General features: G+C 41.1%; 1 protein-coding gene across 2 annotated transcripts in view; it reads left to right on the top strand.

Moving 5' to 3' along the window:
* wdr59 (WD repeat domain 59) overlaps positions 1–15,486 on the top strand; it is an 89,766-nt gene that overhangs the window by 67,507 nt on the left and 6,773 nt on the right. For both annotated transcript variants that reach the window (XM_041191436.1, XM_041191435.1), the window contains exons 21-25: positions 5,059–5,171; positions 9,938–10,085; positions 10,908–10,980; positions 12,040–12,163; positions 13,390–13,532. In XM_041191436.1, coding sequence (XP_041047370.1) covers positions 5,059–5,171; positions 9,938–10,085; positions 10,908–10,980; positions 12,040–12,163; positions 13,390–13,532 — 601 coding nt within the window. The remainder of the gene's footprint in view (positions 1–5,058; positions 5,172–9,937; positions 10,086–10,907; positions 10,981–12,039; positions 12,164–13,389; positions 13,533–15,486) is intronic.

Below are 15,486 nucleotides of genomic sequence, written 5' to 3'. Positions count from 1 at the left end.
TCTTCAAATAATTGAATTAAGTTGGTCAAGTGAGACTTTCCCTTTTTATTTTCTAGATGTTTTACTGTTTTCTCCTTTTATAATGGATTCCATTATTTTTCCTATTATTCATGTTAAGCAAGTCTGTAGTTCTTTGAATATATTTGATTTCCCTTCTTAAATATTTATGTAATGTTAGCTATCGCTTGTCATCCGGTACTGCACCTTTTCCTAACAATCTATTGTATATGTGTAATAGTGCCTTTGCTATCTTTTACCTCAATTCCTTTAAAATGTAGGAATGCAATACATCTGGACCAGGATTATATCCTCTTCAAGTTTGATTAGTAAACATTTCTGCTGTTTATTTTACATCATTCCTAACCTTGTCTTCTGATGTCACGTCCATCTGATCTGTCTCTCTGGCAAATACCGAAACAAAATAATTATGTAGTATTTTTGCCATAAATTCTCCCTGCCTTCCTAATTTTTTTTTACTTCTCTAGTAACTTCTTCATATTTGCCCTTATTGTGCTCTTGCCTGCTGTCCATGTTCTTAGTGTATGTCTCTTTCCTTACTCTTAACTTTCCCATTTGTTTTTATTAATTCATGATGTCTCATTAGTGTTTAGTTTTGTTCTTTTTTTTAAACGTAATATGCTTTTCCTGGATTCTGTTGAACATTGTTTTAAATGCTTCCCATTGCAGTTCTGCATCATTGTTTGCCAAAATTTTTGTCCATTTTACTTATTCAAATTCTATTCTCAGCCCCTCCAAGTCAGCCTTTCTCCAATCAACTAACCTGGTCTTTGTAATTCTTAGGTCCTTGTCAATTATTATCTTAAACCATTTTGTATTATGGTCACTATTGTCTAAATGTCATCCCCGTCCCGTCCCCCCCCAACTTTTATTTGCTCTGCTTCAGGAGCGAATCTACCCTTGTACTTCTGACATACTGGGTTAGAAAGGAGTCCTGTACACACACCGCCCCTATTCCAGATGGATTATATCCATGTTATTTGGAATCTAGGGAAGAGATAGCAGAGGCATTATTACTCACACTTAATGATTTGTTAGAGAAAGGTGTAGTGCCGGAGGACTGGAGGACAGCTAACACAATTCCTGTATTTAAGAAGGAGGTCAGAATGTGTCCAGGGAATTATAGATCAGTCCGCTTAACATCAGTGGTAGAAAAAATAATGCTAGTAGATGTAACTTATCTAGATTTTCAGAAGGCCTTCGATAAGGTGCCCCATAATAGACCAATGAATAAGGTTAAAGAATGTGGAGTCGGTAAAAGTGGCAAAATTGATTGCTAGCTGGCAACAGAAAGCGGAGAATGGGAGTAAAGGATAGTTATTCAGAGTGGCAGAGGATGGGAAGTGGTGTTGTACAAGGGTCAGAGTTGAGATCACTGTTGTTCACAATTTACGTTAATGATTTGGATTTTGGAATCAAAAGCACAATTTTTAAATTTCTGATGAAACCAAATTCAGGGGGGATGCAGTGGTTAGTCAATACTGAGGAAGACGTCAACAAATTGCTGAAGGACATTAATAAACTTGCAGAATAAACAAATAATTGACAAATGAAGTTCAAGCAGGTAAATGTGAGAGAGTACATTTTGGTAAGAATAAAATGGAGGTCACTTATTCCTTGTAATGTATAAGTCTAGGTGGAATAGAGGAAGAAGGGGACCTCAGAGTAGATATGCACCAATCACTAAAAATTGCACCTCAGGCTATCATGGGCACTTAAAAAAGCAAACCAAGTATTAGGCTTTATTTCTGGATGGAAAGAATTAAAAAATATGGAAGTTGTGCTAAACCTGTATCGAACCTTAGTTATACACACTTAGATTACTGTGTGCAGTTCTGGTTGACGTATTATAAAAAGAATACAGAGGCACTGGAGAGGGTGCAGAAAAGATTTACAAGGATCATATAAGAAGTGTGTGGGAATACATATCAGGAAAAGATTAACAGGCTGGGTCTCTTTTCTCTTGAAAAAAGGTTGAGGGGTGACAATATTCATCTAGGACACAGAGCGAGGCCATTTGGCCCATTTAGTTCACGCTTCTTTAAAATGAAGAAAGGTTGTGATAGGGTGAAGACAAGAGTAAATGTTTCCTGTTGCAGGAAGAGAATACCGAGGGGCCATCAATATAAGATAGTCATCAGAAAATCCAATAGAGAATTCAGATTAATTCTTTACCCGAAGAGTGGTGAGAATGTAGCAGTTGAAGTGGATAGTATAGATGCATTCGAGGGAGAAGGGAATAAATGGTTATGATGGTGGTTTTAGATGAGGAAAGATTGGGGGTGGGTGGGGGGGCTCAAGCGTAGCATAAACAGCAGCATGGACTGGATCTGCCAAATCGCCTGTTTCTGTGGCACATATCATCTGTAAAAAATACATTGTAGGGATTCCATTCCCTGACCCCCTTTACCCAAATTTTCTGACCAGTTAATTTGGAGGTATTTGACATTCCCTTTGATGGTTACTCTGTTGTTTACTTTTTTCCCTAATTTTTTTGAATGTTACTTCCTCTGCCTCCCTTTCACCATTTAGATGGCCTGTAGACTACCCCTATTCGTGTGATTGATCCTTTATTGTCTTTTATGTCTATCCACATGGATTCTATTTCTGTTGTACTGATGGCCGTATTACATTTTTTCTACTGCCATATGTTATCTCTATTAAGTACGGCTACTCCGTTTCCCCCTTTCCATCTTTAACTTTCCCAGCTATGCAGCACTCTGCAGTGATTAATTCCAGTACTGATTTTTTTTCTGTAACTATGTCTCGTAATCCAGACTATATTGCCTCTAGTGCCTCTGTTTCATTACTGACACTGTGTGATCTACCTGCTGTTCGATACTTCTTACTGACCCAGCACATTTATATATTTCAAAGTAAGGACTGTGGGGAGATTTCCCACTCCAGCGTCCCCAGGCAAGTACTGGAAGCACATATTAGGAAATTCTGAATTCCCAGCCTGTGATGGGAATTTTAATGGGCAGAAAATCACTGGCATAGGTGCTGAGCCCATGCCTGGAAGCTTGAAGTGGAAAACCTCCACCACCGTTGTCCCCACTCGCCCAACCCCAATCTTTTATTGTTTGAATTATCCATTATGTGTGGTTGTTAGGTTACATGTCGGATGTTTGCATTCCTTTAGTGGTTTCCTTTTAATCTGAGAAAGTAAAATAGTTCAGTTTATATACAATTCCATACTGATCTAAAATAATTGAATAATTATTTGACAAGCTCACTGAGGCAATTCAAGCATTCTTTCTGTATCTCTGTCTCACTCCAAAAGGTGAAGTGCTTGCCTTCTGCTTGGCACCTCCCAGTACCTTGGGTGGCAATCAAAGAGCTCCTGTGACCATATTGGATCATTTTAGTCATCCACTCTGATGAAGTTCATTGACACAACAACACACTAACAGCCAAGCCCCCAGTTTAAACAATTTAATCTGTAGTAGTTATGGAACAGAACTGTCCTGTCCTATCCTTTGGCTCCATTGATATGTTAGTAGACCCTTGAAAAAGAATGAAATTGTATTCACACGGCCCCTTTTATGTCTTCAAATTTCCCAAATCACTTCACCACTAATTAGTTACTTTCTGGAAGTATAGTCATTCTTGTAATGTGGGCAAGCACAGCAGCCAATTTAATCACAGTAAGATTCCACAAACGGCAAAGAGATAAATGAGCAGCTAATCTGTATAGGCAGTTGTGTTGGTAAAAGGTTAAATGCTGGCAGGACACCAGGAGAACACTCCACTTCTTCAAGTAATCTCATTGTACTGTTTACGTTCAGCTGAGAGGGCAGATCAGACCCTGGTTCAATGCTTCATCTGAAAGACCGCACCTCTGAAAGCATAGTACTCCTTCAGCACTGCATCAAAGTGTCAGCATAGTTTATGCCTCAGTTTCCAAAGAGGGGCTTGAACCCATGATCTTATGACTGAAGCAAGAGTGCTGCAACTGAGCCAAGGCTGACATTTATGAGCTCTTCTTTTTCCTTCCATCTTCACTGTGATGAAATTGAGATTGGATGTGCAATCTCCAACTCTCCCATTATTTCCTGGCAATTTCTTGCCCCCCTGAGTCATTCCTGTGTCCGAGGATTTTAAAAGCCCCTTTGGTACCATCTAATCTTGTCAATCTTTGCGGTGTCCTGCAATCTGCACCTTGGCTTTTCACTTTGATTTATTTTTTAAACTATGGACACAACGACCAACGGTGGGGCCCATATTCTAGACGTAGTTAGCTTAGCATCTCTGTTTATATAGAATAAAGTGGAAAATGGTTCTACTTTTATATTCAGTTCAACCAGTTAACTAGTAACCAAACTAACTAATCCTGGGCCAGAATCTTTGGCTCGGCGAGCGGAGGTGGGGCCCGCTCGCTGAAGCATAAGATGACGCGCGGCGACATTGGGTGTGCATCCTGACGTCACCGCGCGTCATTTTGATTTTCAGTTTGGCGGGCAGGCAGCCAAATCCGGTGCGCGCCCGCCGAACCATCAAAGGCCTATTAAAGCCATATGAAAACTAATTAAACACTTAACATAACTGTCCATCCATCCTTAAGGTTGACGGGCAGACGAAGAGCCCAGGCAGCCTTCGCATTTTTCATGAAACCTCAACCACGGGCAGGATGAGGTTTCATGAATGATTTATAAGTGAAGTAATGATTTTCATTAAAGTTCATAAACATGTCCCAGCTCACATGACAGTTTCACATGAGGGGACATGTCCTAAATTTCTTTTTCTTTATAAAAATTTTTGGAACGCAAACTGATCTCCCTGAGGCAGCTCTGTGCCCCGACTCAGCCTACTCCCCCCACCACCCCCCCGCCACTCCCACCTACCCACACACACACAGGGAGCGTACACCTTAATTGACCCACCCACGTAAAATGGCAGTGTGCAGCCGATCGCCAACCTCCCCAATGGGAAGGAAATTATCCCCCCATTCTCATTGTGTGCCACAATCCAATGCATAGCTCTACATTTTCCTATTCCTTGGTATATACTAACTTCACTATACATTTACTTGTGTTTTAGGTGTGGTCTCTGGCTGCTGTTGCTACAGACTCTTTCCTCAGTCCTCACCCTGATCCCGACATAGAAACTCCGTGGGCACGACATCCATTTGGCCGACAGCTCCTGGAGTCGCTGTAAGATTGATTTGGGTAGCATCAGTAATTAAGGATTGTGACAAATTGAACAGGAATTCGGGGTCTGGTTTGCCTGAAATTATCTCAGACCTTTCTCTCTCAATCTCTGTTGGAAATTCCTTTAACTATAGGAAATGCAGGAAAAATCAAAAGCTTCATTCATAAAGCTTCTTAAAAATTAATTGTGCTGTCATCCTGTAATTTCTCATTGTATTGAACAGTTAGTACTGAGGACTTCTGCAAACCATTTTGCTATTTTACCCTGCTTCATAGAAAGATTAGCATTCGCACAGCACCTTTCATGATCTCAGGACATCAGAAAGCACTTTACAGACAATGCTCCACTTTTGAAATATAGTCACTACAGTAAGATCAGAAATGTCGAAAGCAATTTTGAAGGTATTAGAAAGGCTGCAGAAAAGATTCATGAGAATGGTTCCAGGGATGAGGAACTTCAGTTAACTCCAGTTAGACTGGAGAAGCTGAGGCTGTTTTCTTTGGGGAAGAGAAGATTAACAGGAGATTTGATAGAGGCATGCAAAGTCATGAGGGATCAGGATAGAGTAAATAGAGAGAAACAGTTCTCACTGGCAGAAAGATCAAGAACCAGCGAATACAGATTTAAGTTAATAGGCAAAAGATGCATTATTAGCATGAGGAAAAGCTCTTTACCCAGCAAGTGGCTAGGATTTGGAATGTACTGCCTGAGTGTGTGGAATGTACTGCCTGAGCGTGTTTTCAAAAGAGAATTCAATCATTATCTGAAGAGAAAAAAACTTGCAGGGCTACAGGAAAAGACAGGGGAATGGGACAAGGTGGATTGCTCTTGCAGAGAGTCAGCATGGACATGGTGGGCCAAATGGCCTCCTCCTGTGTTAAAACCATTCTATAATTTGCACACAGGCTCCAAAAATAGTTATGTGATTATGATCAGATCATCTGTTTTTGCAGGGGAGGCGACGCCGTAGCGGCGTTCTCGCTGGACTAGTAATCCAGCGTAATGCTCGGGTTCAAATCCTGCCACTGCAATAAAAATCTGCAATTAAAATGAAACCATTGGCGAATGTCGTAAAAATCCATCTGGTTCACTAATGCCCTTCAGGGAAGAAAATCTGCTGTCCTTACCTGGTCTGGCCTCTGAACAAGGACAATTAGGGTTGGATAAATGCTGGTCACTAGCCATCAACGCCCACATCTCATGAATTTTAAAAAAGTAATATTGGCTGAGGGGTAAACATTGGCCAGGACACCAGGGATAACTCATTTATCTATTTATTCGAAATGCCATGGTATAGTTTATATCCATGTGAATGATTTAATATTGCATCTGAAATACGGCACCTTGAAGAGTGCAGCATTTCCTAGATTTTGTTCTTGAGTCTCTGGAGTCAGGCTTGAAACAATGACCACCTGACTCAGAGGTGAGAGTGCTATCCCTGAATCACATCTGACATCATCATAGTACTTTTGTTGGGACTTTAACACTGATATTGAAACTAGGGACTTCAGTGGAAGCTCAGATATTGATGGCTCTGCTAAATGTTTGAAATTTCATCATGATCTAAATTGCTATTCTAATTTTGATTTGCTAAAAGAAATCTGCCCTTCCAATTCTGTGTTATCTGTTTTTGGGAGAATGTGGAAATGATTGACTTGAAGGTATCCTGCTTTTCAGAGTTGAATAGATCCTTGCTCCCACATCCCAGAATGTGATTCTGTGCTGATGCAAGCCTCTCCAACCAGAGGCAGTCATTTTTAAGGGTGGCCACATTCAGTGACCTCAGGTTTAAAGCAAGGCCCTGTGAATGTGTATGTCAGATCTACTACTAAAATCATCAGTCTCTGAATGACCTGTCACTTAAACCTTTCCCTTCTTTTGCTCTGCTGTTTCAAGGATGGCAGCACACAACCTATCTCAAAGCTACTGCCCCCCCTCAACCACCAAACCAACCAATGTATTGCTGATCACCAGACCCATTAGGAATTGGAAAGTAGCAAGTTTAACCCTGCTGATCAAGAAAGGAAGGACAGGGAAATTATAGGTCAGTTAGTTTGACATCAGTAGTCGGTAGAATGCTAGAATCTATTGTTAAAGCTGTGGTACAGGATACTTGGGAAATCGCAATATGATTTGGGAGAGTCAGTGTGGTTTTATGAAAGGGAAGTAGTATTTGACAAATGTGTTAGAGTTTTTTGAGGGTGTAACTAGTAGGTTAGAGGAGGGGAACCAGCGGATCAGAAAGGATTCAACAAGGTGCCAAGCAAAAAGGTATTACACAAGATTAGGGCTCAGTATTGGATTAAATATATTAGCATGAATTGGGCTGATGAGTGGCAGCTAACTTGAACTATACAAGTGCCAGGCAATGATCACCTCCAACAAGAAAGAATCTAATCCCTCTCTGACATTCAATGCTGAATCCCCATTGATCAACATTCACAATATTGACCAGAAACTGAACTGGACGAGCCAAGAAATACTGTGGCTACAAGAGCAGGTCAGAGGCTGGGAATTCTGCAGAGAGTAACTCGCCTCCTGACTCCTTAAAGCCTTTTCCCCATCTACAAGGCACAAGTCAGGAGTGTGATGGACTCCCCTAGATGAGTGCAGCTCCAACAACACACAAGACGCTCAACACCACCCAGGATAAAGCAGCCGCTTGATTCACACCCCGTCCATCACCCTAAACATTCACTACCTCCATCATCCTAAACTTTCACTACCTCCACCACAGATGCATAGTGGCAGCAGGGTGTACCATCTACAAGATTCCCTGCAGCGACTCACCAAGGCTCCTTCGACAGCATGTTCCAAACTCATGACGTCTACCACCTAGAAGGACAAGGGCAGCAGATGCGTGGGCATACCACCACATGCAGGTTCCCCTCCAAGTCATACACCATCCTAACTTGGGACTATATCGTCAGTCCTTCACTGTTGCTAGATCAGAATTGTGGAACTCCATTCCTAACAACACTGTGGATGTACCTACACAACATGAATTGCAACAGTCAAGAAGGCAGCTCACCACCACCACCTCGAGGGCAATTAGGGACGGACAGTAAATGCTAGCCTAGCCAGTGATGCCCATTTCCCTTAAATGAATATTAAAGAAGAATGAATTGAGGATTGGTTAATGGACAATGAACAGAGGTTAGGAATAAATGGGTCATTTTCTGGATGGCAGGATGCAGCGAAAGGATTGGCTCAAGGATAAGGATTTGGATCTCGGATATTTACAGTCTGTGTCAAATGGTCACAGAGTATAATGTATTCTAGCTTATTGATGATACAAAGCTAGGTGGGAAATTGATTGGACAAGAAGGTGACATTTCAAGTATAACGAAGGGAAGTGTGACATTATCTGTTTTAGGAGGAAGAATGGAAAAACTGAATACTTTCTAAAAGATCTATTCTAAATGTATGCAGAGGGAATCTGAGTTAAAGTCAACATGCAGGTACAGCAAACAATTAGGAAGGCTTATTGCAAGGGGTTTAGAGTGTAAATGAGGAAATCTTTCTGCTATTAGATAAGAATTTGGTGAGACCGTCTTGAGTACAGTGTACAGTTTTGGTTTTCAGACCCAAGGAAGTATATGCTTGCTTTAGAGATGATGCAACAAAAGTTCACTAGATTGATCATTGGATTGAGAGGGCTGTCTTATGAAGAGAGGTTGAGTGGAATGGGCCTCTATTCCTTGGAGTATAAAAGAAAGGTGAGTGCGTTGAAATGTATAAAATTCTTTGAGGGCTTTTCAAAGTAGGTGCTGAGTGGCTATTTCGCATGGGTGGAGAGTCTAGAACTGGTAGTCATGGTTGCCGGATAAGGGACTGGCCATTCAGGACTAAGGTGAGAAATTTCTTTACTCCAATCTGTGAATTTTAGGAATTCTCTACTCTAAAGGGCTGTACATGCTCACTCGATGAAACATGGAAACCTAGAAAATTTACGGCACGGAAAGAGCTCATTCAGATAATCATAGCTTTACTGTCCATAAAAGAGCTCTCCAGCCTAATCTCACTTTCCAGCTCTCAGACCATAGCCCTGTAGGTCCCAGCACAACCCTCTGCACCCATACTTCTGCTAATAAAGAGAAATATCCTTTATGCCATTTTAACCCTATCTTTCTGTTCTGCTACCTTAAGCGATCTGTAGACTTACACTCCAAGATCCCTCTGTTCCTCTACAGTTCCCAATATCCTACAATTTATTGTGTATTCCCCACCTTGTTTGCCCTCCCCACACATTTAGTATTGAACATTTTAAGAATGTTGTACTTCACACTGATTTATATTCCAGTTAATATTAGGGTAGGTGAAATTCCCTACCGTTACTGTCCTATTGTTTGGTGAGTGTATTCAAAATTGAGATTGATAGATTTTTGGGCACAAAGGAAATTGAAGAATATGGAGATAGAGCAGAAAAATAGTGATGATGTAGAAGTTCAGTCATAATCTTTTTGAAAGGCAGAGCAAGCTCGAGGGACCATATAGGCTACTCATTCTTTGATTTCTTATCTTCTTATAAACCAAACTCTGTTAACCCCTCACAATTTAATAATGAAGAGTTCCTACGTATTTTGTAGATTTCAATGGAAGGATGAGCTAGGTGTGCAAATGCTCACCTTCGTCTATATCCTTATGATTTTATTCAGCTGACCTGGGTAGTGTGCAACCTAGATTGTTAATGAGCAAGAGAAGCCTAGTTCTTTCTCCTGCACTGCTTTATTGATCTATATTTAACTAGTTCTGTGTTTCTTCACAGCCTGACTCATTACAGCACAATACATGATGTTCAGACTCTAGCCATGCTATGCAGTGTGTTTGAGGCCCAGTCCAGGCCTCAGGACTACGGCAGCGTAGGACAGCAGGTCTACCAGCGCACTTCTACTTCCACCCCTCTTTTACACTATGTAAGTGTGTATTTCCTACTAGCTTGATCTGGGGTATGTACCACATTCTGTTCCTACTTTAAATTGCATTGTATAGAAGTAATTCCGTATTTTTCAAGCCAGTGCTACAGCTGCTTGCTACTAGCCATGATAGCTTAAATTCGATTAGTCATAATAAAAGTCCCATGACAACCCAATGGACTGATGGAGAGACCAAGAAGCTGACAGGAAGTTATGTGACTGAATCTAGCCTTGAAGTGTTGCTGATGCTCGATGCCTGTGTTGGGCCTGACCTCCTTATGAACACAACTCTGGGTGTTGAGAAGTAATGGCAGTGAATACTTTGGGGCCAAGCAAGGGCTTCCAGCCTATTAGATGCTTCCAGACTGAATAGTTCCCCTGAGACAACTTGACCCAGGGTCTAAGAATCCTGAAGTAGCAGCATTTAAACTTTTCCATTCAGCATTGCTTGTTCACTAGCCATTGTTTCTTGGATATGGTGGCACATGTGTTCGCAAGGGGATAAGTCCGTTTTAATTTGGGGCAGGGATGGGTTTAATTCAGCCTTTAGGGTAAGTATTACATCTATATTGTATCTGTTAAATTTCCTTTTGGGTGAAGAAGGGTTGAATCGCGAAGTCTATTTGTTTGTGGCAGGGAAGGAGTTAATTTTCTGTTTGAGGGGGAAGTGAACTGAACATTGTTTCACGTTACTGAATGTTGTCTGTGGCTTGAGTTCAAGTTCTAATGAGCAGGTGTCCAATGAACATTTGTAATCTGTTAGCAGTGGTGTTTCCATAGCCCTGCTCTGTACAGCACTTAAAAATTTCTCTGTTCTTTCAGTCAGGATATGCCTCTTCAGGATCCTACTCGAGCACATCTGAAACTATCGTCTGGTCTGCTGGATGGAACATAGGTAAAGCAGCCTTAGAAGAATGGAGCAATATGAACAAGTGGCTTGGGTGTAAATATGTTCTGACCTGTTGGGGTAGTTGGAATGGATGGAACAGGATGCCCAGGGAGACAATTAAATCTCATTCCTGCCATCAACAGGTGGTTTCTGCAATGGTGGAAAACAGCAAAATAAATTAAAATATCCTGCTCTATCCCATAGTACATCAGAGTAATAGCCACAAATCCTGACCTAACATACAGTACATCACATTGTATTCCCTGCAACACCCTGTTCTATTCTATAGTACATCAGAGTAAATTCTACAACACCCTGCTCTATCCTATAGTACATCATAATGTCATCTCTCCAAAACCTGTTCTGTTCTTTGTACAGTTACCACCTTTATTTTTCAATATTTGTACATCTGGCGCCACCAAATGGGATAGCGCAGGGTGATATAATTCCACTATGTCACTATAGTAATGATACTCACTGTTCACTGATATTTCAGAGGACTTCAACACATGAATCAGCTGGTATTTAACCTTTAAATTTTAGCCCATTGTGGTGCCTCATTCCAGACTTGCAAGAGTTGCCATTCATAATCACCAAAAACAATTTAGCAGCTCATTGCTGCTATAATTGGACTTGCAAAGTAATTTTCCAAAGTTAGCCAAATGTTTGGGGATAATGAGAACTGTAATTGCATGGTTTGTGATTATAATCTGAATCTGCCAATTGTGTTGCAGCATGTAACCTAGTCCAGCCCAGTTTTCAGTATTCAAACTGAGCCTGGTATCCTCAGCAACAGATGTGTTAATAAGCCACTGTCTGCTCCTATACTGCTGATATCTATTTTACTTGCTGTATGAACCAACCCTGAGTGTTTTAATGGGGGATGAAGCTCGCCATGAATGTTTGCACTATAGCCCTGAGCTCTAAGTGTTTTTCTTTATGCCATTGGCTTGTACAAGACTTTTAGGCTCAGTAATCTGGCTGAGGAATTTCAGGCCTCACCCAGTGGGTTATTGCTGCACTGATCTCAGTTAATGTATAACAAATACGCTAACACTGTTTCAGTGGGCAGGGAATCAGAACACCTTAACTCTTGGTGCTACGAGTCACCAGATGACTATCGTTATGGAAATCAGATCTACACTGATCCAAAAGAACGAGAGAAGGAGCAACATGAAAAGAACAAAAAGTGAGTAAATGCACTTTACCTGCCTTATATGGTATGAAACAAATATGGGAAACGTATGGTAGCTAACTATTTAAGCTTTATTTTAGTGTTTTTTGGTTTTAACAAAATGTTTTCCCTCCTTCTTGTCTGCCTTGACTCCTTACTGGGATCCAGGAACATACTTTTAACAACTCAGTATCTTATTCAAAGATGGAAATCAAAGGCTGGCCATAGTTCACTGTGAAAACTATTTTACTGTGAAAGGCATCATATGAAAGCCCAATCCTGCCGTCATGCTGTGCATAGAAGTCCACTTTCCAGGAGGAGTTGGCGGATATTGATCAGATGCAAGGATGTCCAATCTTAAACAAGCTGATGAGGCCAATCATAGCAGTTCTGTTGGCAGAAATCAGTTAGTGCAGCCCAGGTATCAGACCTGATTCCATGTTGGTCTTGTGGTTCAACTACTTGCTGGCTAAACTAGTTGAATCATCAAGGGAGCCCTGAGTGTTGTGACCTTTTTAAGGGTGGGGCAGGAAGAAAGATTTAAGACCTGGTTATCACATTGATTTAATTCTGGTCAATTTGTATTTGGTCTGGGAGTGCTTTGATGGGAGTTATATTGGAGGAATGAAAATAGGCCGTGGGGCATGAAAAGAAGTTTGAACCATAGTTGTGTCATGCTGCTTTGATGTGTCTGCTTTTCCTGGACTTCCTTAGTTCTCAACTGCTTAGTAAATATAGTGTAACTCAAAGAATAAAAATTAGCACTGACTGTATCATCATTCCAGTTTAATGATCTTGATGATAAAGAGGGGCAGTGGTCTCTGAAAGAGTGCCACTTATGTGTTGGGTTGTACAAAACAGCATTGCACAGCAACATTGAGTGATATGGCATATGGCTTGCATCATGATCCCTACATCTTGAAATACTTATCTCAACATCATCGTTGTGAGCAAGGACTGAAGCCAGGGGTATCTGTGCAGAGAGGGAAGGGTGTTTTCCTGTGTTGTGCTTCTCCAGAATCCACTGGCTGTTATCATTTGCAGAGTCCCTGGGACAGCACTTTTATCCTGTCAAATTTGCGGTACATAACATGGGAAGATTCAATTGGGCAAAGAGAAGAAACTGGGGGGGGAAACCAAAGCACTAAGTGGAAAACCTGGCAGTGTATTTCTCATGCCAAGATATTATTGTTTGTATAGTTTTGAATTTGTGATTTAACCTCCCTTTTCTCAATCATCAGGTTACTTGACCCAGCCAATATGCTGCAATATGATGACTTTAAGAAGTGTTATGGGGAGATCCTGTATCGCTGGGGCCTGCGAGAGAAGCGAGCAGAGGTGTTGAAATTTGTCTCCTTCCCTCCTGACCCTCACAAGGGGATTGGTAAGTGTAGATTGTAGAGCAGTAGCTTCATTTTGGTCTGGGTTTATGCTTGTTGGTGCAAACTCAAAATGGTGTACTTCAATGCTCAATACCCATATGATTTTACTGTGTTTGGTGAATGCCCTGATGATATTGCTTGTTATTTATGGCTCAAGTGCGTTCAAGTTGAATGGGCTGATCTACAAAAGGTCACTCCTTAATTCATAATGGTGATGTTGCAAATTCTTACTGGTGAAAGATGAGGAACTGTGGAGGAGCAAAGGATTTGGGTGTCCAGGCATATGAATCACCAAAACAGGCATACACGAATACCAAATAGGCTAATGGAATGTTGGTCTTTATCTCAAGGGTGCTGGAATACATAAAGGAGGAAGTTACGCTTCAGTTGTACAGAGTCCTGATCACGCCCTGTCTGCAGCAAAACCTCAGGAATGGCATATTGGCCTTGAATGAGGTATAGTGCAGATTCACCAGATTGAACCAGGTCTTAAAAGGTTAAATTATAAGGACAGGTTGTGTAAAGTTGGTTGAATTCCCTTGAGTTCAGAAGGTTGAGGTCTGACCTAACTAAGGTGTTCAAAATGATGGCCTTGAATTCCTTGCGTATTTCTGCTCAGGGATGCACGTAGATCAAATATGCGACCTGAGAGATCTCAGAATATCTACCCTAGATCTCAGAATATTGGGAACAGGGAGTTGCACAGAACTGCAATACACCTGAACCTTGTCAAAATTTCACTATTGTCTATCAATCCTTCCACCAATAAAATTTTCATGTCCCCAAGTTTACATAGCCTCATGTACAAGTTTCCTGCAACTGCGCTTGCTCATGGGCTCTCTTAAAATCAACTCTGGATTTTCAGGTGCAACAGGCAAAAGCAATTTTTCTGGTTTTCTTTTGCAATTTTTGAGTTTTAAAAAAATTATCCTTGACTTGCTCTGCCATTAGAAGAAGCAGAAATTACATAGGATGGAAGTCACATTAAAAATTAAAAAGCTTCTCTGATTGCAGGTTTTTTAATGCCTTGAGGTAGAAATTCACCTGAGGCAGTGACGCAATGCTGCCAATATTGGATCAGTTGCCCTTTGTACACAGCTGTATAAAACACTAGTTAGGCCACAGCTGGAGTATTGTGTGCAGTTTCGGTCGCCACACTATTGAAGAATGTGATTGCACTGGAGAGGGTGCAGAGGGGATTCACCAGGATGTTGCCTGGCCTGGAGCGTTTCGGCTATGAAGAGAGACTGGATAGGCTAGGGTTGTTTTCCTTAGAGGAGAAGAGGCTGAGGGGGCAACCTGATAGACGTATACAAAATTATGAGGGACATAGATAGGGTAGATAGGAAGGAACTTTTCCTCTTAGCAGACGTGTCAATAACCAGGGAGCATAGATTTAAAATAAAAGCAAAAAACTGCGGATGCTGGAAATCCAAAACAAAAACAAAAATACTTGGAAAAACTCAGCAGTTCTGGCAGCATCTGTGGAGAGGAGCACAGTAAAGCCTTCCAGACTGAATATTGAGTTCAACAATTTTAGATCATGAACTCTCTCCTCCATCCCCATCCCCTTTCCGATTTTCGCCCTCCTTTTTGTTTTTTCCAATAATTTATATAGATTTTTCTTTTCACACCTATTTCCATTATTTTTAAATGTATTTCCATCCATTGTTTTATCTCTATCATTTAGCCTTTTTCGATGCCTTCACCCCACCCCACCAGGGCTATCTGTACCTTGCTCATCCTGCTTTCTACCCTTAATTAGCACATTCCTTTAAATAATATCACCACCTTCAACACCTCTTTGTCCTTTTGTCTGTGACATCTTTTGGTTATCTCCACCTATCACTGGCCCTCTATCCAGCTCTTCTTGTCCCACCACCGCCCACCCCCTTAAACCAGCTTATATTTCACCCCTTTTCTATTTTTCCTTAGTTCTGTTGAAGAGTCACGCTG

The sequence above is a fragment of the Carcharodon carcharias genome, chromosome 7 (assembly GCF_017639515.1).
Source record: "Carcharodon carcharias isolate sCarCar2 chromosome 7, sCarCar2.pri, whole genome shotgun sequence".
NCBI classification, from domain to species: Eukaryota; Metazoa; Chordata; class Chondrichthyes; order Lamniformes; family Lamnidae; genus Carcharodon; species Carcharodon carcharias.
Note: the sequence above shows the minus strand (reverse complement) of the source record. Positions and strands in the feature narration are given on the sequence as shown.